This window comes from Buteo buteo, chromosome 8 (genome assembly GCF_964188355.1).
Source record: "Buteo buteo chromosome 8, bButBut1.hap1.1, whole genome shotgun sequence".
NCBI lineage: Eukaryota > Metazoa > Chordata > Aves > Accipitriformes > Accipitridae > Buteo > Buteo buteo.
Genome location: NC_134178.1, coordinates 26205459 through 26229918, shown reverse-complemented (window position 1 = coordinate 26229918; position 24460 = coordinate 26205459). Strand labels below are relative to the sequence as shown.

The 24460-nt window shown below is 37.6% G+C and overlaps 1 protein-coding gene across 1 annotated transcript; it reads right to left on the bottom strand.

Moving 5' to 3' along the window:
• Nucleotides 1-954: 954 nt before the first annotated feature.
• Nucleotides 955-22419, bottom strand: LOC142033710 (roundabout homolog 2-like). The gene is made up of 5 exons (XM_075033939.1): nucleotides 22212-22419; nucleotides 17427-17597; nucleotides 9382-9642; nucleotides 4946-5047; nucleotides 955-3809 (listed from the first exon to the last, which is right to left on the bottom strand). The coding sequence occupies exons 1-5, from the start codon at nucleotides 22387-22389 to the stop codon at nucleotides 3805-3807; spliced, it is 717 nt and encodes a 238-aa protein (XP_074890040.1). The 5' UTR covers nucleotides 22390-22419; the 3' UTR covers nucleotides 955-3804.
• Between the last annotated feature and the right edge of the window lie 2041 nt (nucleotides 22420-24460).

Here is a 24460-nt window from a genome sequence, read left to right as displayed (position 1 = left end):
AAAGGAGCTGCCTGTATTTTCCAAAAAAAAAAGTTCCTGCTAGAATCTCTCCCGACCCAATTACCTTTCCTCTGTCAGTTGCGAGAACTCTTTCTCAGCCTCAGTACACACCTTTTCTCCTGGCTGGCAATGTATGGGCTGAGGCAAGCATAAACCAGCATATCATTATTTCAAACACTCATGTCTTCCTTTTGCACTGGTGTATAGTTAAATCAATGTACTTAAAACTCTCCATACTTCTTTTCTTTTGTACTTTTGCCAAGGAACTGTGTTTCTGTTGTATTTCAGGTGACAACCAAAAGTTATTCAAAAGGTTTACTGACTTGGATAAGGACTTGAGAAATAATAAATAACAAAAAAGAAATGTCTGTCGTTTGCATCACTGAAATGGCTGCCCATACAGCAATACACCACTGAAGCACATGTAACAATTTATTATTTGGTCCTTCAGCCCTCCTGCATTTAAAATTGAGCATATATTCAATGCAAAGATTGAGAAAAATTGACCTAGCATCTATATGTTCTGGGGATATTCTGTACTGGGTTGGCAGCAGCTCCACCAGTACAAAACCCCAAGTCCAAGGGTTCAGACCCACTGAACACAGGTCTGACATGTCCACTGCTTTATGGCCTTTAAGCAAAGTAAGCTGTGTACTTGCGGTCCTTACTGTACATTGAGATAGTATGTCTACAAATGGAGGATGTATCACTAGAATAGCTGTATCACTGTAATTACATTGGTACAACTATTCTCAATATAGAAAGGACCTTAAACAGAAATCCCTATGACAGGCAATGTTTACCACTGGCCTATTTATAAGACAGCCCTTAACTCAGTTCAAAAACCAGCATATAAAATGTTCCTTGTTACCTGTAAGTGGACAGTGATGATTATAGCTCAGTCTATGTTATTATTGCCTGATTTTCCCAGTTTGGATTTTCACATATTGACTCCTTACTCAAGGTCTTTTAACATAGATTTGAAATGTGAATATGTTTTATTTTTTCCCCAGTAAATATACAATACACACTTCAACAGTACTATTAACCAACTTTTTATGCCAATTAAATTTTGCTGCACTAACAATACCAATGAAACACATTAAGAGGTCATACTTTTTCGTGAACAAACTGTAGCCAATAAACAGTTTTTTAAAAAAAAAAATTAAAAAACAATTCTAAGTGCTGCCACAACATCCCTTTCCTTTAAACACATTATTCACAATAAATGTTCTCAATTAGAAAAAAAAAAAGAAGAATACTTCTTTTAAAATAGTAAATTAAATGGCATTTTAAAAAATATGTACTGTGGTTCATTGGAAGTACACTGTATAGAAAAGAGAGAGAAAAAAAAAAGACGAGACATCACCTGTAAGATAATGGAGACACTTTGCGATACACAACACCACCTTATGTAATATTGTAAGCAAATTATTAATGAACAAAAATGTACAGAAGCAGATGGACAAGTTAGTGAATATCATGGTACTGCACAGCTTTAATACTGACACACATTTACTTTCCAGTGGAAGAGATAAAACACATATCTGAAAGTAATTGGGATGGCTTTATCAACGTCTAATGATACTGAATTTTGAATATAATATAGTAAGGTGTTCCACCAAAGCTCAGCACAAGCTTTTGAATTAAAAGGGAAAAATAAGTCTACCAGTGACTGAGTTAAACATTTTCCAGAGAATTAAATTTGAATTGTACCCTGAATAGTCTTCTCTTCATATGATAATACCAAAATAAAAACCATACATAAGAAATATGATGCCTTCTTTATCTTGCTTGAATAATTTTTGCACATTTTTACGTAATGGTTTTAACTATAATGGTTTAACAAGCAGGAAAATTACATATATTCATTGGTCACATATATAAATAAATGCATGCATTTTTTTCTCAACTTTTTTTGGTTTGTAACCTGCTAAATAAGAGTCTTGACCTTATGGAAGTTAACTAGCTTTTTTTTTAATATTCAGTAGTGCTGAGTTATAGTTGATGGCTGTAGTGTTTTATCTTATCATGGAACAAGTTAATGAAATGAAAAGCAACACATATTTAGCACTGTAATTTACTTTTCTAAAATTCTGCCATTACTAATTCTTAATACTGGTGAGCTCCAAGGCAATATATAAAACAACATAGACTGGTTATATGAAAAGGGTATTCAAATGGAAACTTGTGTTCATGGTCAGATAACTAACAGAAATAAGCTGTAGGATGCAATATTTAAATTAAGCATCAAATGAGTGGGCTATCCACATACAATATTCTAAGAAAAGTTTGACAATTTACTCATTGAGATTTGAGAGGTACAGAAGATTTGGACAAAGTCATGAAAATTAATGAAGAGACAGGATGCTGTCATTAATGTCCACTTACAGAGTCTGGTTTATTCAAAAAGTGTATAAACATGCGTTATTTCCTCATCATAGTAGTGTTTGAAGCCACTCACTAAAACACAGGTCAAAGATTTTCTTTGCTTATATCCAACTTTTTGGATGTATTGTATTGCCAGAAATGTACTTAATGCAAGTCGAAAATAATTTGACTGTTGCTTTCTTTCCAAACATCATTTTACTACAAATTTAGTGGATCCAGCTTCAGCTCTCACAGACTTCAGGTAACAGAACACAAAGGTTTGTTTAGACTGCATCAAAACAATTAATGTCATGAATTTCAGTGGTGCAGCTCTATCCTCTACTGTACTATACATGTATTGGAAAGATGAAATAAGATACTCTGATATTTCAATTTTTTGGAAGCAGCTTGAATATGTCTCAATAATAAATTGCATCCTTAACTACTTACTAGGTATTTCTTGAGTTTATATTATTTGTTTCTCCTGGAAATCTGTCTTATATTTTGGGTTGGAGAAATTAATAATTCTTTTAAAACTGCAATATAAAACCAGCTTTAGTGAAACACCTTAAGTTCTTCTGTTTGTAACAAGGTTTGTTTTTCTTCCCCTTCACTTCATGGCATGGGATGGCTAAAAACAGATACTAAGGGCATCATTCTAGTGAAAGGGTCTAGGCCATCTCATGCTACCTTTAATTTTCATATTCATTCTTTAATCTCACACTTAAAACTTCTGACCCTTTCTTAAATAGGAAGAACAACTATGTTGCTTGCTTCTAAAGGATTTAAATCTGTCTCTAATGTCTTCACTGACATCAGTTTTGCCTGTCACTTTCTCATTTCTACACCCCAATGGAAAACCACCTAACACATTCCTTTACATCCAGCATCATCCGAAGTAGCTTACAGTATGTAAACCTTCACACATTCAGTCTCTTTTTTCTTCATGTCATGAGGAGTAGAGTTTTGTGCTTATCACCAAATAAAATTGCAGTGCAAACTTTAAACATAAAAGTTACACAATTAAAAGTTAATATATGGCACCACAGCCTATTAATTCACATATAGTACAACCGACCAATAAAAACAGACATGAATATGAACATAGCTAAAAAGAAGGTGAGCTTGCATAGCAATGCAACAAAAGAAATTATATACAGAAGGAAATCCTTTTCATCCTGGAGGGTGATTTTTTTTTTCTTTCTTTTTCATATACTCCTGACAAGGAATAGTTTAAGGTGGATGGTGTATTAAAGAGAAGAACACAAGTAAGGTATCTGTGGGATATGTGTGGCTGTGTGTCTTTACATTGCATTTACAGTTCTTTTAATAGTACATAAATAAAGAAAATGTTCATTGCACTGTTTAGTGTCATCACTTCCATGAGTTCAGACCTGATGGTCCATCAGAGCAGCTTGCAGTGTGTCTTCTCAACTACTCTATAGAGAGAAACAAAGAGAGAGAAAGAGGTTGTAATAAGGAGAAAAAACACAAAACAAAGCCTATGGCAATATTACTGCAGCACAGGATGAATATTCAATAGGTTGGGAGAAGAGAGTTAATTGCTTCTGAGATGAAAAGCAATGGATGCTAAAATTCAGCACTTACCAACACCATATCTGAGACAGCACATTTCAGGGTTTGTGGATCAGCATTAGCTCTTTTACAAGCTACTGGGCAGTAACTGTCGGGAGGTACTGAGGGTCTGACTGCAGCAAATAGGAGGCAAACAGGCCAACAGATACATCGCTTTTACTAGTAAACATACCAGTATGCCCGAGCTAGCTGGGAGGCTGGTGTACTACTTCAAACATAGAGTCAAACCTTTTGGCATCTGGTACTACCACCACGTACACAGCATTAACAAGGTTTTATACCAGGTTTAATAGATATTGAGTGATAATAGGAAGAAGTTTGGAAAATAATTTCCCTGGCCTGGGAAGCTGAGGAAAGAGTTGGGATATACAACTGAAAAACTGGGCTACACACTCAAAGAAAAAGGACCTCCATCTACAGTCAAAAAGAGCAGACTACTGCTCATCAAGCAACAGAAAGTTAAGGAGAAGACATCACAAGCTTGCCACTATGACCAACAAATTCAGCACCCTTTTCATTCACTTTTCTAAGAAAAACTGCCAATGGCATTTCCAAGACAAGCACACTACACTTTGCCAAGAAAATTCTGAATTACTAGAATTTCCTTTCAATTTTCCCAGTGTTTCACTAGCATTACACACTGAAAGATGTACTATGTAGATAATGTTGGCGTGGCTTACAGATTTGAACTGGTCCAAACCAAAGAGCAAAAGAACTTAATTTGTTTGTCATCACAGGCAAAACACCTCAGAAGGCAAAAAGATCCAGGTCAAATTTAATCTGACTACCACACTCAACTTCCTCCTCTCTTCACAACAGATTTATAATTTTTTTCTTTTTGTCTATTTGAGAGTTTGAACTGAGCTAGAGATAAACTTACATAATTCACCAGTAAACTGTCCTTGACTGTTTGATCCCACATAGCCTACATTGAGAAGGTCACTGGCATTGCGTTGGTGACCTCCTCGCAAGACTTCACCTTTTCTAGGTCCAGTTGATCCTTTAGAAGAAGCTGTTCCTGAAGAGCTGTGGCCACCAGGGGATGGGAAGTTGGGTTTACTATATGGTACGAGTGCCTCTTCTAGAAAAGCAAAACAAAATAAAACAAAACAAAACAAAACAAAAACCAAATAAATTCCTATAAACAGGAATAAACAGGCTATTCTTATATGGACATAATTTTCATTCCTGCCCTCAGATACCTGTCTTTTGTCTTGCTTTATAGCATCAAAATTTTACCTAAGAAAATAGACAACTCAGTGTTGTATCCCACAGACAAGGAAACCAGAATGAATTTAGTCTTGCTTTCATGTAAACTCATAAGTTTAATTAATTATAAAAAGTCTAGATTCATTATGAAGTAATAGATCATGAATCATAGATACTTTAATAAAAAAAGATTCACATACAATTTCCCAAACAATGCAGCTATGATTAGATTTTTGCTTCAAGCCTACATGAATGTGCTTTTTCCTTTTTTTAGCTTAAATTATGGTAATATTACCACAATCAATTTAGATAAAGAACTACAATATCAGCTAATTTAATTAGCTTCCAGCAGCTCAGTAATTTCTAACGATGCGAAGTACACTGAAGATTTTTTTTAACTGGTTGTGAATTACATTGGAAAATATTATATCATACATAGTATTAATAGTTGTAATATTTGGGGTGAGTAAATCTTCCTGCAGCTTGCTTCATGTTACATTATGAGCAAAAGGCTTACTTTTGCTCACTTGACTTCTTCCTCTGTGAAGACCTGTAATAATGAACTGGTTGCGAGAGCATGTTTAATACCAATAAAGCATAGGACTGTATGTCTTCATATAGGATGAAGTAAAACAAGACATCACATCTGATTAGAGCTTCCAGGACATATTGTTGTAATAATCCTAACCTAAGAAGCAAAACAGCAGCACTGATTTAACGCTGAAATAGAAGCACTATTTTACTTCTTTGCTGTGTATGATCCACTTTCGCTGTCTCAGAAGCTGAAGAAAGAGACCTTGCTAAATATAGTTTGATTCAAGAAAGAATATGAGTATATATGCTTAACCTCAAACACAGGAATTGTCCCTTCTGAAATCAGTGGGATATCTCCTGCTTGAATCTTAAATTTTTTAAAGTGAATCTGGAAGGAGTTCCTTTATTTTGCTTTTCCTATTACCTTCACTCCTAAACAACCTGATGAGGAGAAACAGACTTTCTTTGACAGAGGGCAGGAACACAGAAGGAAAAGTAGGTGAGGATGGTTGGAAGGAAAGAGGAGATAAAAACGTTTTTATTCACAATCTTGAAGCCTTTGCAAAGGCTGCAGCAGCGGTGCAATTAACTTAGGGAAATGCCAAATGAGAACAAATTTGTGGAAGAAACCCAGGATTTCATTCTTTGTGCCTGCTGCCACAAGTGAATCTGTTGCAGAAGAGGGCAGGCAGCTGACTTCTTTCTCTGCCAAAGTATCTCCCTCTGGCCCTGCCCAAGGGACCAGAATACTTCCGCTGCAGGACGTAAGGGCATTATCAGTGTTTTGTGCTATCCTTGCTGAAATATAAAGACATGCTTAAAAGACATAGTAAAATGGCATTTAACAGCCATAGCCTCCTAAATTATGTTACTTGTTCTTTATATATCAAGCTCTGACTATAGAATCAGATCCAAAACTGGTTTCCAAAGGCTGGCTAAAATACGGAACAGCTTGCATTAAGGCAGCAATAAAGCAAGCAGCATAAATCAGTTTAGCAGAAAGCTGGATACATCTTTAAAGGATGGAAAGAAAAGTCACTAGCATTGCAAAAGAGTTTGAAGATGACATATATGGTCAATTGATTTGTTTTTCTAGTTTGTGGACTCAGGATAAGGCCTCCTTCGGGTTCAATGAAATATTGAGAAAAAACGACCATGAATAAATATAAAGTGCATTATCATTATAGAGCATATGGTGTGTTAAATTATCTGTTGTGCCCTCAGAAATAAATACAATCCATAAAATAAGCAAACGTGACATAAAATAAAGGCTAAGTTTTTCACAACATTCTAGCACATGAAAGGCAGTTGTCTCAAGTCCTTAGAATGGGCTCACATTTATTAAACACTCAAAACACTGCCCCATGCCCCAGGCCTGAAAAGAATATGGGGAGCCTTTGCCAATGCCTTTCTCTTTGAAATACTGAGCCTCTGATTTGAAGATACAATTCTAGCCCCTGTGAAATCAGGATATATGTGTGTAATGATGTTTCTATACCCCATAAGATAACCAAAAGGCTTTTAATATTATCAAAACTATAGTAATTTGATCTAGCATTACTTTTTTAGAGGGGTAGCTGAGAATGTTGTATTTGATGTGCTGTAACTGTGGTTCCACAATGTAGCCATTGGCAGGAACTCGGTGATCTTGTTTATACTGAAAGCAACCAGTGGAAACATGGTTCCCAGAATTAGGTATTTTTATTCTGTTCAACTTCAAACCAAAGGTCTTGCTTTCAAAATCTCACTCACAGCTTGGTAATGTCTGAATGAAGCCCCCAAAGCTGCAAAATAGGTATTTTCTGGAAGCTGATAGCTAATAATAACTCCTTTTGGAAACATATTGAAAACTGGGACACGACAGATTTCCAGAGATCTTTGTCATTATAAAGGAAAAGAGAAGTATAACTAATATTATTAAACCCCCAGAATTTTGCAATATAAACAAGCATCACTCACAAGAGTAGCCTTTTTAAAATCTGCCAGAGAAAAGAATACAGAGCAAGAAAACTGTAGTGCAAGAAGCTGGGATAAGAAGACAGACAGACAGATATGAAGCTCTGGCCCACCTTGTGCACAAACTTTATGAACCCCTCCCACCAAGGTAAAACTGTAGTATGTCCTAGAGGAATCCTCTGTAATGCATAAAGGATATGCAATTGGTCTGGTCACCCTAAATTTGACAAGAGCAAGATACCTGTAATCACTCCAGCCCTAAATTCAATGCTCATGTAGGGCACTGGAAGTGTCAAGATCAAGTTTTTCTTTATTTAAGGACAGATAAATACAACTCCTGCAGGATGGGAATTTTACTACTCTATACCCTCTGTATCACAGAATAACTGACAACTTCTATTTGTACACTTATGAAGCAGAGGAAAAGGAGGGGAGTTCTTGATAACCAGGTCAGAGAAGCATCCTTAATAATAATTTACAAAGAAATGAGATGTATAAAGTATATTTGGGCTATTTTCCATGTGTTTGTACATCTTGTACATTGTAATTAAAGTTGCTGTTTCACCAAGTAGCATGAATTTCACACACTGTTATTAAACTGTGACTTCACATCATCATTTCACAACATGAACAAGCACTCACTTGTTTATGCAGCTGAAAGATTAGGGGGTTTAATGGTACCATTACGGTTGTATTTTAAAATATGGATTGTAGTCAAAATATTTACATTTTAAATATGGGTAGCAATATTAGGAGGACTTTATTCAGCAAATCCTGCCCCCATGACAGGTTTGCCTGCATACTACTATTTTTTGTTTTACTGTGCGAGCTACATACATACTTGAAGAAACAGTGTAGCCCTACAGAAAGCTCCACCTACAGTATGATTTTTTTTTTTTTTAATCTTCTTAATTGTTCTCTTGTATCACTCTAATCAGCACTGGGGTAACATGTGATTAGTGGGTTAAAGAAAATACCTAGTAAGGGAACCTGAAACAGCAGCTTTTACTTGAGGTCAGGCTGAGAGAAGGAATCTGCCAATATTGTAGAACTACAACTCCAGCTCAGCATCGTCTCCCACACACATTTTTACAGACTTGAAATCCATTTAGAAGATAAAGTCAGCACTCGGCAATGAACAGGTCCTGTATAAAGGTGAAAACCTGTGCTGTCATCTTGCTGGGCCTAAGAGTTGAATATTACTTTGTCATATCCTTAAGTAAGGAGAAGACAGTGTTTTAAATACAGCTGGAAGGAATGTCAGTAGTTCAGAAGGATCAGCCTTCTTGCAGACATGCAAAAACAACTCCTGCCAATTTACAAGCAGGTTGAAACAACTAGAAAATATAGCCCTGTATGTATAAATAAATATATCTAACAGAAAATACTCTAAAAATCTGTTTCTCCTTCCCTGCCTGCCTGAAACTGTTCCTGTTTTTTCCATTGCTCTGCTTGACAACATTATTAATTGCCCAAACACTGTAAAGAATGGACCAAGTCAGGCGCTAATAAGATTTCACTGTTGCAGGAGGGAAAACACTTGGATCACAAGCTCTCATTTCACTTTGCCTTTTCTTACTCTCCAGCCTGAGCCTCATCAGTGCTGGCGCCGAGGGGCGTGAGGTGATCCTAGGCTCCTGACAGATACAGAAACCCTCAGCTGAGAAGTGTCAAGAAGCCGTCTGCCCTGCCTGGGCTAGTGCAGCGCACACACACCTGATCCGAATGCTTGTTTGTGTTGGGCTTTCCTGAAATCCTCTTGGCGGTCTGTAGAGCTTATCCACTCCTGGGTTTGCCGCTGCCACTCTAGTGACGTCCTAGCTTGCCGGTCCAGGGAGCTCTTTGTTTCATCTACGTTCGGTGCATGCTGCCTCTCAAGAGAGCTTCCTTTCCTCTCTGCCGAGCCTCCGCGCTGGCCGGGGACTATTTGCTGCCTTAAACCCTGACCAGGGGGCGGGTCGGGTGGTGGTGGAAGATCTAAAAAACGTGAATAAGATTTAGATGAACTAAGTTTTTAGTTGAAACAGAAGGTCTATTTGACACTGAAAAGAAAAGTCCCTTGCAAATGGCATGAATCACTTAATTTGCTGATTTTAAAAGGAGGAAATTTCATGTTAATCAGAAATGTGGTTTTAACTTCTGCTAGTTTTTTATTTAGGTTACTGTGTTGCTAGCTCTTTCTAACTTCCAGAAAAATCAATAGACTCTGAGCCCTGACTTACAGTTCTAAGCATGGGATTTATTTTCTGTGGGGTATACTACAGCTGGCTCTTTCAGTAACAGCAAGCAATTAAGAAAGGCTATGAAAAACTGATCTGTGCCAGTTGACGATTTCCCCCCCTCATATTGGGGCTTGCTTCATCATCCCCATTTTTGGGCTTCACTTTCAGCTTGAGGTTTAAACTCAAAATCTAAATATACAACTTCATCAAAATGAATAAAATTCCAGAAAAAAAATTGGGAAAAATTATTCACAAAACCTACTGTCATTGAAAAAGCATCAACACATCTGTGAAAAATACATGTTTAAATGGAACCACCAAACAACCGGTGAGCATTTTATTCAAGTACTATTTGAAAGTTCAGCCAAGAGCTAGAGTCTTCACAGACAAGAGGAGGGCCACTCTTAAGTTTAGCAGTCTTGCAAATATAACCAGTCAAAACACAATTTCAGCTAAACACTGAAAGATGCTTGCCTGGTCTCTAACAACTCCTGTCCTTTTCAAGTTTATCACTTGGACTACTAAGATGCTTGTAGAATTGAAGATCAAACTTCTAATCACATTTGTGGAGGCAAAAGTACATTTTGTTTATTAGTCCTTGACCCAAGGTAATTATAGAATCGGGATAATTATAATCGTAAATGTAAGATTTCCATGTAAACTATATGTTAGACTAATAATAGTCCAGAAAAGACTCAGATTATTTAAAAAAAAAAAATCAGAAAAGGGAAGCACCTTTAGTATTGTAATGAAAACTCTATCATAGGGGATACCCATTTTATACATAGAACACTTGTTGATGATTCTGGTTTTGGGAAATGCATATCCCAAATAAATCTGTGCAGCCCCACCAACTTCACTAAACCTATGTTAGTTTACACTAGATATTGGTCTGTCCTGCTTTCTAGTCTTTTGTACCTTACAGTGTTGTGAAGGTTTATCAAGGAATTGAACTTGTCTCAATCAACAGGCATGGAAAAGTAAACCTCTGCTTTGCCCGTAGGAAAGTTTATAACTCTAGTGAAACTGAAATTCATTGTATAAATTGGTGAGGAGGCCTCTGGGGGGAATTTATTTCAAAGTCTGTAATCCAGCTTTATATAATGCTACACAGACTTTTTTTCATGCCCTTGCTGTTAAAAGTGATACTTATACCTCATATTTGGGGCAGAAATGCTTCTAAAGTTGCTGAGATGTCACTCCAGTCAACATTGTCTCTTACAGATAAATGAGGACATGTGGGTTATTTGTGTCTACAAGGGAAAGAGGTTGTATCTGATGTTGTTCCCGTACCTTTGTTCACAGCTGAAGTGCTATACCCCAGATCAAGATATCTACCTTCTGGCTAGAACAGCCTTATAATAATCTGTCAGTGAGCTTGGTGTACGCTCTATGTTCAGTACTAATTTATTTGAGAAATTTTCACTCATGAATATAGATGTGACCTTTCATGACAATGACTATACTTGAGTTACTGTAGGTGGAAGCAGGAGGGTATGGGAGCTTGCCAATGTTAAAATTGCTTTATAGTGTTGGCTTCCAAAACGGCATTTCTTATAATTGATTTTATTGCAATCATAACCAGTTAATGTACAGAACCACAATGCGGGCATTTGCTTATGCAATCTGAAATAGATATTACTGAAGTTGTGATTTATAAGCACTTTACGGAGATGCACTGAATCCAATAAACACAGTCCTAACTTGACATCTGACAATGTAATTTTCCAAGATAAAATATTTACTGTTGAATATAAACAAAATTTTTAAGTAGTATCATAGAAAAAAGTAAGAATTATTGCAGTATTAAACGTCTTAACATACAGTACCCTTCTTCAGGAATTGCCTTCTAATAGCTGTTATTAATTAGATACTGAGAAGGAAAGAAGCTTTGTACTTAAACCATACTGCATGTTCTACAGCTAGCTGCAACTCCTGGAATTACTGTAGACTTACACTGCTGCTTTACTGTTAACCTGATTCTTGCTTTTATCCATCTGCAAAATGGTCATAGTGATTGCCTTATGCATAAAAATTAAATGAAAAAACATGTTTGTAAAGTTCTTTGGGTTTTTTAGACCTGTGGATGAGTTGAAGTGAAAAATAAAGTTTATCTTCTAATGAAGCTTCACCCAATTCTAGAAGAATGACAGTTAGACAGAATTAATGTAAGCTGGCTCCAGCCTAAGTAAAAACTTACTGAACTGTGTTAGACACGCCTGAGAAGATCTGTAAGGACAGTTACTAATTCCAGCCAACCATCACCTGACTAAACCATTTGCTTTTTCACCTTCTTACTCAGTTTGATAGTCATAGTAACACCTAACTTTCTTTTTTAATAAAAGAAGCTGGAAGAGAGCTTCATTTGGAAATATGTTTTTTATTTGCTCTACAACTTAAATCCTGTAGTGCAAATCTTCTGCCTTAGGTAAATTACTAAATAAGCTCTGTTATCTCATCTGGGCATATTATAAAGAACCCATGTATCTGGAGTAATGAGTTTCTTCCTCCAATGCCACAAGAGAACAATCTTGCCTTTCCTTTCTTCTCTTCTCCTCTCACTTCCCAGCCAAACATGTCCATATGTGACCATGCACATGTCTCCACATCTCTTGCAGGTATGCATATACATGATGGTTAATGGTTGGCATTTTGACTGCTAGTAAAGCGGTAACAGAGATCAGACAAGCTAGTAGGCTCAGTCCCTAATAGGCAGACTTACTACCACATAGAGGCAAGCCAACTCATTCCATCATATCAATCACTTCAGAGAAGTTTTGAATCTAGAAATTTAAGGACTTCAGCAGGATTTTCAGTGAGGATACCCAGAGTGGTATCACTGATTACCACTATACTTCCATCTAAATTACATTTATCTTCCAGGTGCCAGGTAAAACACCTGAAAACCCACATTAAGCTACAAACTTACTAGGCCAGTGGGATGTTATCCAGACTACCACCTGCAGCCTCTAATGGCAGGATCATCAAACCTGCAAGGCAATTTATAAGTGCATTGGTGGAGAGGTGATGGTCTTATTGATTTAGTAATGGAGGGATTGTGATTGAGAAGCTGTAGGACATCAGAGTGTCTGATAAGAGGCAGATGAATGGTCAGCCTGCGATTACTCCAGCCCTTCTTTAGAAGGTAGAGCATTGGCCAAATGATTCAGGCAACAGTCAAGCTTTGGTACAGCCTCTCATTATTAACAGGAAAAAGCAGCAAGTTACAGAACCTACAAATATAAGGACATCCCTTTCTACCTGTGCCAGTGATTTGTTTTCCGGGGGGTGATAATTACTGCAACATTTAATAAGCCTCTGAACCACTTTCTGGCATCAGAAGGTAAGCGTCTTCTCTACAGTGATCTAACTAAACAAAAATTGATTTGTAATACATGATAGCAAGTCACTGGCAAAGCTAATAGAAGTCTTAAGTTCCAGTTCTCCTTTTTAAGCCCTAACCATATTTCCCTTTTGCCTCCTCTTTGGTTTTTTTAAACATCATGCTCAGCTAAGGAAGAGCTTTTAACTTCAGTCATGCAGTTACCATGCCACCACCTATATGACAAGTTCTGCTGTTTTGCAATTCATGAATACATTGTTTCCAGGAAAACACATTATTCCTTGAGCACTAGAACTAAAAACCTTCTATTTGTTTTTTATGGTGGACTGTGAGCTCAAAATGAATGTTTTCATCATCTGAGGGATTCATAAGGTATTCTTCCTCTGTGGATTTGTTGTTGTCTCCATGGTCTTTTAGGATGCAGAAGTTAAAAACCAAGTTGTACAGCAAGACAAATATGAAGACTCAATCTAGAGTCAGTCTCTAGAGGATTCTGACCTGTGACCAAAGAAAATTAAGAAGCAGGCTTTTAGGGGATTTTTGTGGATTGCTGTCAAAAGTAAGCATGAAGTTGTACCCTCATATGTTTACATAGTTTGGGATCTGTGTGCTATGTGTTAAATATTACAGTTTCTTAGGTCTTTTGCACTGTCCCACATGGTTGCAGTTAACAAGGAGGAAGTGCTCAGGATGTGTACAGGAAAGGGCAGAGAAAGGGCATGGCTGGAACTCACCTGGTCAACAAAAATTTAGTACAACAGATATCCAATATATGGCCAGATTTAAACACCGGATTCTAGGACTCATGCAGCTTGGGAATTTGAAGACGACTGACAAACCAAGTATGTTTTCATATGACAAATCCAAGAGGAAGCAGTTGTAAGGGGATGGATTGGAGAAATCTCAAAATCAGGAGAAAATGTATAGTGATGCTTCCCATGGAAATCAGGACGGCCCAGGGCTGAACGCACTGGCCTGGATTAGGGCTCAGAATTGCTGGATCTATCCTAGGTTCTCCTACTTGCTTTTTCTAACCATAGCTTAAGCGTAGTGGTATTGTCTCTCTTTGTAAAGTTCACTGCAGTATTCCACACAAAGCATCCAGTTACCATTTTTAATTTCTGTATACCAGAGGTCCCTAAATTCAGTTTGTTTACATACACACAGGTGGCAGCAGCAATCTTTAGCTTCCTTAATAGACAAATGTTCTTTTGCAAATTTAGCTATGACTCAGACTTGCCGTTACACTTTAATGACTCATATTCGGTAAGAGTTGAAGTGGAAAAACTGTACAATTTGTGTTTGTTTGTTCCTGTGGTAAGACAGGATGAGAAGGGATCCTCTACTACTCCAGGACATTATCAATTTTTGAAACATATAGTAAGCACTTTAACTACATTTATAACAGACAAATGTTAAGCTAACAGTATCCAAAAGCTATTATGGTTACTTCCTGTGTCTGAGAGGTGGATTGTTGAAGGAAATATTTTATCATTGGTGTTCTGACTCAAATATATGAAAGAAACTCCAATAAGATTAGTAATTTATAAAGAATAAATAAAAGACAATAGGAGATTTCTCTTTTTAAATAAATCTTAAAACCTGATCTCTTTCACTAATTCAAAACAATACCAGATTTTATGATGGAGTAACTCCCCAAGGAGTCACCCTTCCATCTGTCTCATGACTGAACTGGATTCCCATTAATTTTCTGGTACCCACATTACAGTTAAACATTTCTATAGCAACAGTACTCAAAAGCAGAAGGATTAAGGTTCCACCATAGTGACTGCACTACAAACTCACATGCACACAGAATTTGTGGCCCCAAAGGCTCATAGTTCAGAATATGCTATGCAGAAGGGTTGACTCTACATATGCACAGAAAGAGTATTGCCAGCACCACAAGCGACACCCACAATTTCCAGTTACTATTCTCACAGACACATCTATTTAATGGATCAGTGTAGCAGAGAGGCCTCTGGAATATATCCAGAATGGGAGGTCATTTATGTTTAAGCCAAATCAGATCTGTATGAGTGGAGTCTAAGCTACCTTAAGCTGTTTCCCCAAATAATACGGTAATGAAGATGAGCCATAGAGCATGAGATGTAACGATAACCCCTTTGGTGAAGATTTTCACTTCTGGAATCTGTTCTCCACCTTTGTGGTCTGACAAACAAGGAATCTGTCAGACCATACTGCAAATTGTATCTGTACACCTGATAACATGACTGAGAGGAGAGCTCTGGTGGTTTTAGTGGCCATAGTCCACCTTGCAAACTGTTAATATATTTTATACATGTACCTAGAATAATAAATAGCACATTATAAATAAACCAAACTAAATATACTCTCTATCAAATCTATTTATTATGTTACCTGTCCAAAGAAGATAATGAAGGCAGTTCGACTTGATGATCCTTATGGGTCCCTTCCAACTTGAGATAGTCTGTGATTCTATGATTCTCAAGTAATTTTTACTAGAATAAGGAGGACGTTTATACTAAAAGCTAAAGTAATTTTTTTTACTATTTTTAGACCTTTCCCATACACTGGCAGATTTGTCAAGGTGTACTTAAGATTAGGAGATAGACTCACTGGCATCACACCCACTCCCATGGTCCAGATAGTGTTACAAGAGCCACTGAGGCAGGTGGAACAGTCTAGCTCTCAGAATTGCCCTGCTTTGAACACCGAAAGAGAAGTCAGCGTGAGGAAAGTGATCATGTCTCCATCTGCATGGCATTACAGATATCCTTAGTGGTTCCTTTAATGTTCTTTTCCCATTAGCCTGCTTCTCCCCTCTGATAATTTCAACACCTACAGGAGCCAGGCCAGAGATCTGAAGAAATGAGGGGGAGGTAGCCAGCCAGCCACCTTCCTATCCAGTCCTCCTCAAAGAGTAACAGGCAGTAACTGCATCTTTTGCCAAACTCAAGACAGGATAGACAAAGACAATGGAGGACTGAGATAATCTTAGTCATTAGAAGAGCAGAACAGACATGCCTGAAATTTCCAGATGGGAGGCAGTGGTGAGAGAGAAGTGGAGATGTCAAAGAGGGAAACAAAGTCACTGAGGTCAGTGGATGTCAGGAATGAAGCAGCACGGACAAGACATGAGGCAGAATCATGAGAAAAGTGTGGCACATATTGCTGTAGCTGTTGGGTGGCTGTCAAAAACAGCACAAACCAAACAGAGCATTGTGGGACTGGCTCTACGCTTCTCCTTAGGAATGCATGCCATACTGCTACTGCTGGTCATGGCTACTTTCATTTAATGTAAAATTACCCACAGGCCATTTTTTAATGTCAACTCTGTCCTGGTTACAGCTGGGATAGAGTTAACTGTCTTCCTGGTAGCTGGTACAGTGCTATGTTTTGAGTTCAGTATGCGAAGAATGTTGATAACACTTTTTTCAGTTTTCAGTTGTTGCTAAGTAGTGTTTAGACTAAAGTCAAGGATTTTTCAGATTCTCATGCCCAGCCAGCGAGAAAGCTGGAGGGGCACAAGAAGTTGGCACAGGACACAGCCAAGGCACCTGACCCAAACTGGCCAACAGGGTATTCCATACCATGGGATATCCCATTTAGTATAGGAACTGGGGAGAGTGGGGCTGGGGGAATCACTGCTCGGGGACTAGCTGGGTGTTGATCAGCGGGTGGTGAGCAATTGCCTTGCGTATCATTTGTACATTCCAATCCTTTTATTACTACTGTTGTCATTTTATTAGTGTTATCATTATCATTATTAGTTTCTTCTTTTCTGTTCTATTAAACCGTTCTTATCTCAACCCATGAGTTTTACTTCTTTTCCCGATTTTCTCCCCCATCCCACTGGATGGGGGGGAGTGAGTGAGCGGCTGCGTGGTGCTTCGTTGCTGGCTGGGGTTAAACCACAACAACTCACATGCAACACAGTCATTTTTGGGTAAGATTTATATTGAGATCTGAGAAAACCTAAGAGATGCTAACATGTTCAGAGCTGAAACAGAGAAAGGCTCCTTGAAGCCTCACTTAACCAAGCTCCACACTGCTAGCATTGCAATATTGCTCACGTGGCAAGCTGGGGACCCCACTTCACCAAACAAATAATTCACTGTAACGTATATTCCTTAAAAGATTGCTCTATGTTCTCCCACTCTGCACACCTGCCTGTTGCAGGTTATCATCAGGGACTTCACCATAACACTTACCATCTGTTATTCCCTCCCTACGATGAGGCAAGGGGGGTTGGTCCAATCGTCCTCCCTTGTGTTTTTTAGTGGGCCTCGGCCTCTGACTCTGATTGACAGCTGCACTGGTGTTGCTGTCAGTAGAAAAAGGGCTGCTCGGCCGAGGTCTCTGAGAGGAAGGATATGCTTTGCCTAAACAAAAAGAGAAACCAGATGAAAAAATGTTATTGCCTTGAAATGGGCTGTTCTATTAATGTCTGTTCCGAAACATTAAACCTGATCTAATTCTCAGAGGCAAGCAAGCGTCCCCTTGAGGTACCCACTGATGACAAAAGCTTTAAGACACACCACAACAAGCGAAGTGAGAAACTTGGCATTCTTTTGTCTTTAACTTTTATCATTAAAATCATTCCATCTGTTGTGATAAAACTACTGTATGCCATGTAACTCCTACCTGCTCTGCGTGCTGAACAGATGTGTCATAACAACTCCACAGCCTTGAGCAGGGCAGGAAAACAGTTCTGCAATCATATCAGATTTATCTCCTCCTGCCTTCCACCTTCACGTTTGCCAAGCCAGATTCTCATTTCAAAGGCTCCCATATGCACTGTATATCTGGAGTAACTCCAGTGAGATAAACATAACTGATTTTGCAAGCTATGTAGCAGTGTAGGTTTGTATACTTAAGGGTTCTTTTTTCTCAAGAAATAAAAACGGGGGTATATTTAAATGCTAAAATGTTCTTGTTCATTTTCAGTATTTTTATATGTTAAAAAAATAATGTATTCTGATTGAATTTATTCCTCAGATTTTTTTTTTTTAATATATATAGACTAACCAACCTATGTGATCTCTCTTAAAAAAAAAAAATCATCTTTGATGCTGTTGTATGGAGCAGATCATTAAAAGCATCATGCAGGAACCATGGCAGCACAGTTCATCTACTACATTCACTTTCTCTTACTTTGGTATTTTTATTCAGTTAACTTAACTAGGTTTATTGTTTAATAATTGATGAAAACTAAAGATCACCATTTTTTACTTTCTTTTTTTTCATCTGTATGTCATTCTTGCCAAGTATCTTGGGTATGTTAACATTTTAATTCATTTACAACTGGTACTTAAAATTCTTACATGTTTTAATCCTATCTGCAGTGGAAAATGTATAAGCCAGGTAGAACTTCTGCTCTTTCAGTGCTATTGTAGGCCCAAATGGTGTCAGAGTTGATGGAAAGTAGCAAAATGGCTTTTTGTTATTTTACTAGTCAACTGACCCCAAGCTAGTAAGGAGCTTTTTTATCTTCTGGTTAATTTAGACCAGGGTCTACCCTGCTGTGAGTTACGTTTTCTACTAAAACCTTTCAACAGATGCGCTTACTTCCAACATGCCATCATACATGAACTGATCTAGATAAGCCTAATCAGGAGTAATATGCTACCTGCTACACTATTTGAAATATTCTCAGTGCAAAGAGGGCAAAGTGAAAAAAGTAGCCATAATCTTTCTAACACGGTGTTTTGCATTAATACATACATGTTAGAATAACATCTCAGTATTTGACTGCAGAGATTTCCTCACTGTCTCAGGCTTGATCTTCTAACTTCTGACTGATGTGCACCCTGAGGAGGACTCTGCTCTTAGGCAGGCTTGTCTCCCAGCTGCGTGTCACTGCCAGCTATTGGAGGTTACCATGTTTGAACCCCTCATGCGGACATTCCCTAACTCTCCTCTACCAAAATAAGCCAAACTGAACTTAAACGGTATGAAAAGTATGCCTTTGCTAAAACCCAGCTCATTTTAACTGAAATGGGTTACAGAACGCCCACCCAAGCAGCTAATTCTGGAGCTGGGAGAAAGCAGTAATAAGCATTTGGGGGAAGGCTGGAAACATTAACCTCTATAGCTGGCACAGCTGCAGCCAGACAAAGACAAGTGATCAAGCCCTTGTTTCACAGATAAGGATAAAACAGCAGATGAACACAGACAAAATATTAAAATTTCATTTAAAAATAAAAAAAAGACCACTAATGCAAAGAAATTCAGATATGAGCCTGAAATTCCATCCTAGCTCACGGCACATTGCACAGATGTCTTGCAAAAATAAACTCGCAACATGCAAGTGCAACTAGTGAGTGCAGGACGAAGATTCTTCACACTTGACTAAAGAAATGTAATTATTCATTCAGAATGTTGGATTGAAAAAGAAATAGACACCAAACATTCCTTCTTTTATCCCTCCATGAAAATCAGGGGAAATAAATAGCACTGACCTAAATCAGACATGGGGCAAACACAAATGATGCGCAGGCTCCCAAAACACATTTTTCAATGCACCTAATAACGATTACAGCATCTTGTATTTGCATGCAGTCCTTCCAGTAAGAACTGCTGAGCAGTATCAGACTCTCTGTAGTAGACTTAGTATGTTTAAGTGGAGGCAAGAATGAATCCACTAATTCTTGATTTAATTTCCAAGGGCGTTAAAAAGGAAAACTGTATGAACTTCACAGCAAATCACACGATGGCTTCTGGAAACTGGAATCAAAGTGTCTGGCAAGAGAGACACCTTGCACCTGCACTTACCAATGCCTCTTATGCTTGGCAATCAAACGCACCCACATGAGGCTATCAAGTTGGACTTCTCCTTTTGTATCAGTGAGAATATTTCACAGCTGTTCTGAATGGGTGAAAATAACTGTCCAGACTCCAAAGGAGTAAAGAGTCAGGACCTTCAGAGTCCCTCCAGAGCAATGAACAGAAATAATACTGCTGCTTCACCACTACAAGACGCCATTTTGCACGATGGGGGGGGTGCTGCGGTGCAGCAGGTCCATAATAGGCATGTCTGATTGATCCACACTACCCTGGGAGATATCATATTGTAATGAAATTGCAGTAAGCACTGGGGAGTTATTTCCATTTGCTGAGGTTTTTGTGAGGAAAAGAGGGGAGGGTTGTTTGTTTACATGTGGGTTTTATTTTGTTTCCATTTTGCCTGCTGGATCATTAAGAGAGTAAGAAGGTAATAATCATAAAGTCTCTACCACAACCATTGAATACTTTGTCGTATCCTAAACTCTAATAGTCTGTCCGAGGAATAACATGCAAGTATTCAGTTTAAGTGCATTTGTGACCTAATTAAGTTAGGAAAATATAACTGACAAGAGAGCTCTCATCCTTTCCTTGTGCTTTCCATTTACACAGCTACAATAAGAAATTATATTTATTGAAAAGTGTCTATGTGTTTGTGTGTCTTTTTACTTTTGTTAGGTGTGTGTTTGTGGTGGAAACTGTACTTCTCGATGGCCTGATACAAATGACATTAACTTTGGGTGAATCTTTGCGTTAGCTTTTACTGAGGCCAAGAACACCACCAAAAAACAGGTTGGGAAGGATTTACTCCTTTTATTCAAGACTGTTTAGGAGACTCTTCCAGCAAAATAGGGTATTTTAAATTATAGTTTGGCCAAATGTGCCCATAGTAGATCAGTGAAGGTCTACATCAGGTTTTGTTTTGCTTTGTTTTTTTCAAATGATGAGACAGCTTTACTGAGTCAATTTTCCACTAGTGTAAGAAGCAAGTGAGGGTTTTAACTACTTTTAACGGTGATATAACTATCTTTGAAGGATGATTATGTCTGACCTAAGTCAATGGCAAAAGACCCAGAGATCTGAGAAAAGCTGTATCTGTTCACTCTGTAGTTTGTTGGCAACATAGGACTTTGCGATCAATTCTTTTCTTCATTCCTAACATTCCTAAAAGGCAGTGTTTGCCATGAAGTCACCGCATGCAGTAAGCCTGCAGTTTTCAGCCCTAGCATGTGGAGACATTTCTCATAAATGCATACATTTTACTGAAGGATAGATTTCATACCAGACTAATAGTAAAAAATTTTAAATTATAGGAACCTGTGGGCAGGAATCAGCTGAGAAAGCATAACGAAAATATGATCCAAGTTCATACTTTGCTATTAGATTTGTGGATTTAAATAATTAGTTATTTTTGATAAGACTAAGCACATGCAAATACATTCTTTTTTCCAGAATATTTAAAAATAATTTTTACTTATCTTTTTTTTGCTAGAAATAAAACATATGGAACTTTAAAAATATGAACTAAATTATGTTTACTTTTCATTAACTCATTTTAGAAGATCGGCTGTTTTCAAAAGCAACAGTCACTTTACCTTTGTTACATTTAACTTGGCAAATTTAGTTGGCAATAATTAAAATCAAATTTTATCAATATATATTAACTTATTAAGTATTTTAAAATCAGCTATTAATAAGGCTTTTAAACAGTTTTTATTGTTAACAATAAAAGCACACCAATTTACCCCATGCTTAGAAAAACTTCACAGAATACACTTTTGCAAGAAGAGATGCAACAGAAGAGCAGGGATGGAGATAACCGTTTAAACATGATGTTCATCAGTGGAAATGTGAATGACTGTGAGGAGATTTTGCAAAAAAATGAAATCATCAAAGACTGCATGGCAGAATTAGTGATCTCTTCACTGAAATATTAAACGAAGCATATGTCAGTAAATCTACAGCAGAGTCAGCACAGAGAGAAACTGCAGCAGACTGAAGGTGCAGATTAAAAGCTTGTGCTATTCACTACTTCAAACCACTAAAATTGAAACATAATGTAAGGTTTCTTTTAAAATATACTGATAAAAATATCTCCATCCACCTTATTCCATGCATGTTAGAGAAGTGTGAGACGCAGGTTCACTGAAAAGAAGAGAGGAACAGGCAGAGACACCCTTCATGCAGAAAGCATCAACTTTGAGTCTACAAACCTGTTCTTGTCAGGCTGGTTCCATCCAGCCTAAAACCAGCTTTATCTGCTGCTGCAACCAGTGCTTGTGCAAAACTGCCGCTGGTAAAGATCGAGTCATCTGAGGAGCTACCTACGCTAGATCTATGACTAGAAAAGTTACGGTCCTCATCAGACGCAGAACCCCATCCATTTACCATTGAACCTAAAAACAAATGTAGGGGTCTAGTGAGTTGTGCACATTTGATATTTTTTGATCATCTAAAGCTTAAAGACCCACTTAATATGTCCTTTCTCAACAGGAAACCCAAAATTCATTTGACAGAGCTTGATACAAAAGAGCAGTACCCATCTAAAGCTTAAAGACCCGCTTATTGTGTCCTTTCACAACAGGAAACCCAAAGTTTATCTGACAGAGCTTGGTATAAAAAGGCACTATCAAAGCTAAATGGGATCTCATTCATAGCTTGCTCCGTGTTGCTTTGATCCTGTAAACAAAATGATACACATTCTCTACAACTGTGAAGGCTCCATAATAAATTCTTCTGAAAGTTAATAGATTTTCCCTGTGATTGAAATGAATGTTATTCTTTTTTACTTGACTTATTATAAATCAGTATCTAGTTTGATATTTGCAAAATGAAGTCTTAATCTAGGACGGCACAAGTGTAAGTCTCAGTAGATATGGCTGAAGTCAGACATGGGCTTCAAGAGCTATCCTGAACGAGACTGGCATTATATCATTTTCTCAATCAAAACATTGAAATAGATGAGCAATTCTAATGGCCCAAAGAAAGCTGACCTAAAGTAGTTCATTCTCGTGGATTAAAGTTACTTTTTTTAAAAGGTTAGAAATAATTAACATTCAAGAGCAGAGCAAATATATGCTCAAATTTAATACTGAGTCAGCCACTAAGCCAATGCTGGCCTCATGGTACCTTCTAGCTATGGATTCCCACCACTGCAAGAAAGGAAAATGATAATAACATCATAAAAATGCAGTCAGAAAATGAGATACCAGAAAAAGCACATGAAAGAAATACAGAAATCTTGACATAACTAAAATGTAAAGCACAAAATAGTGAAGGAAGGATTCATCTTATTTGCTCTTCATTTATAGCTTCTCTCCCAATGCATGAAGGATTGACCAGCTACCCAACGTGGCAGTACAATATATTTTCAAAACATATCGCTCAGTTCAGATTTTTTTTAAAGTACTGAAATTCAGTTTCTTTTGAGGCTTCAGATGCAGTTGATGGTGTTGTGTACTTCTAAAAATCATGGATAAATGTCACAGGATAATTCTACACTGTGCAGTGGAGCAGGAGGCAAAGGAAACTTAGCTAGCACCAAATACCTAGCTTTGCTCCAGGAACAGGGCAGCCATGCTAATTAGTTACCAAGTCCAGCTGAGGTGCAGAGCTACCAGACTGCTTTTGGGACCTGAGCTGCTGCATGGCATTGCATGGTGCTGTGTAGACACAGCGCATTTTTCTGAGATAGCATCGGCACCTATCTTGAAATACCTGAAATCTGCTTTTTAAAAACAGTGGCATGCATATGTTGAAAAAAAAGTCCAGTGAACCCATGAGAATCTGCAGAGAACTGGTTTTCGAAGATATGAAGACACATGTGAGAGATACATCATGGCCCTGACTTAACTATTCAGTTAGCACAGCTGAATTTATGTAAATGTACGTAAGATGTGTAGCAGTGTAAGTCATGTTCTTCAAGGCCTTTTTTTAATCCATGTCCAAGAAAATATTATTGTGTTCAAAATCTAGTAAATCAATAGTGACCTGCTTATTAATACCAAATTTATAGGCTAATTAAGTAACAGTTGTGTCAAATATTAAAAATAACCTGCAAAAAATAAGTCATGAGTACAATAAATGAATACTGGAATTTAGTCAGTAGCACAATGCACCACAAAGCCCAAGAACAATGGATTATTTTGTAATGCTGCAGTGACCAAACCTTTTAATGTCAGCAAAGTGGCACGCTATAATAATAAAAGTCCATGCACTCCTAAGATATATGAAAAGAAACTGAAGAAGTCTATGGAGGTCTGACAGGCAGAAAGTGTGTTAAGTGCAACAGAGAGTGACAGAGTTTGATTCTGCTTGCCAAGAGCACACATAAAATTGTTATTTTCCAAACAGACTCAAGCTGATGCGGACAGATGTAAGGAAGCCAAGATAACAGCAAGGGAAGGCTAAAACTAAATTTCCTCTGAGAAGACAGTTTCTGAACTAACAATCAAAGTGCGAT

Excerpts from the sequence above, each read along its gene's own strand:
- LOC142033710 (XM_075033939.1), bottom strand. The coding sequence starts at position 22,389 with ATGGTAAATGGATGGGGTTCTGCGTCTGATGAGGACCGTAACTTTTCT. Across the intron at positions 9,643-17,426 it reads TAGGGAGGGAATAACAGATG|ATCTTCCACCACCACCCGAC; the intron begins GTAAGTGTTATG and ends CACGTTTTTTAG. Across the intron at positions 5,048-9,381 it reads CAAACAAGCATTCGGATCAG|AAGAGGCACTCGTACCATAT; the intron begins GTGTGTGTGCGC and ends TTGCTTTTCTAG.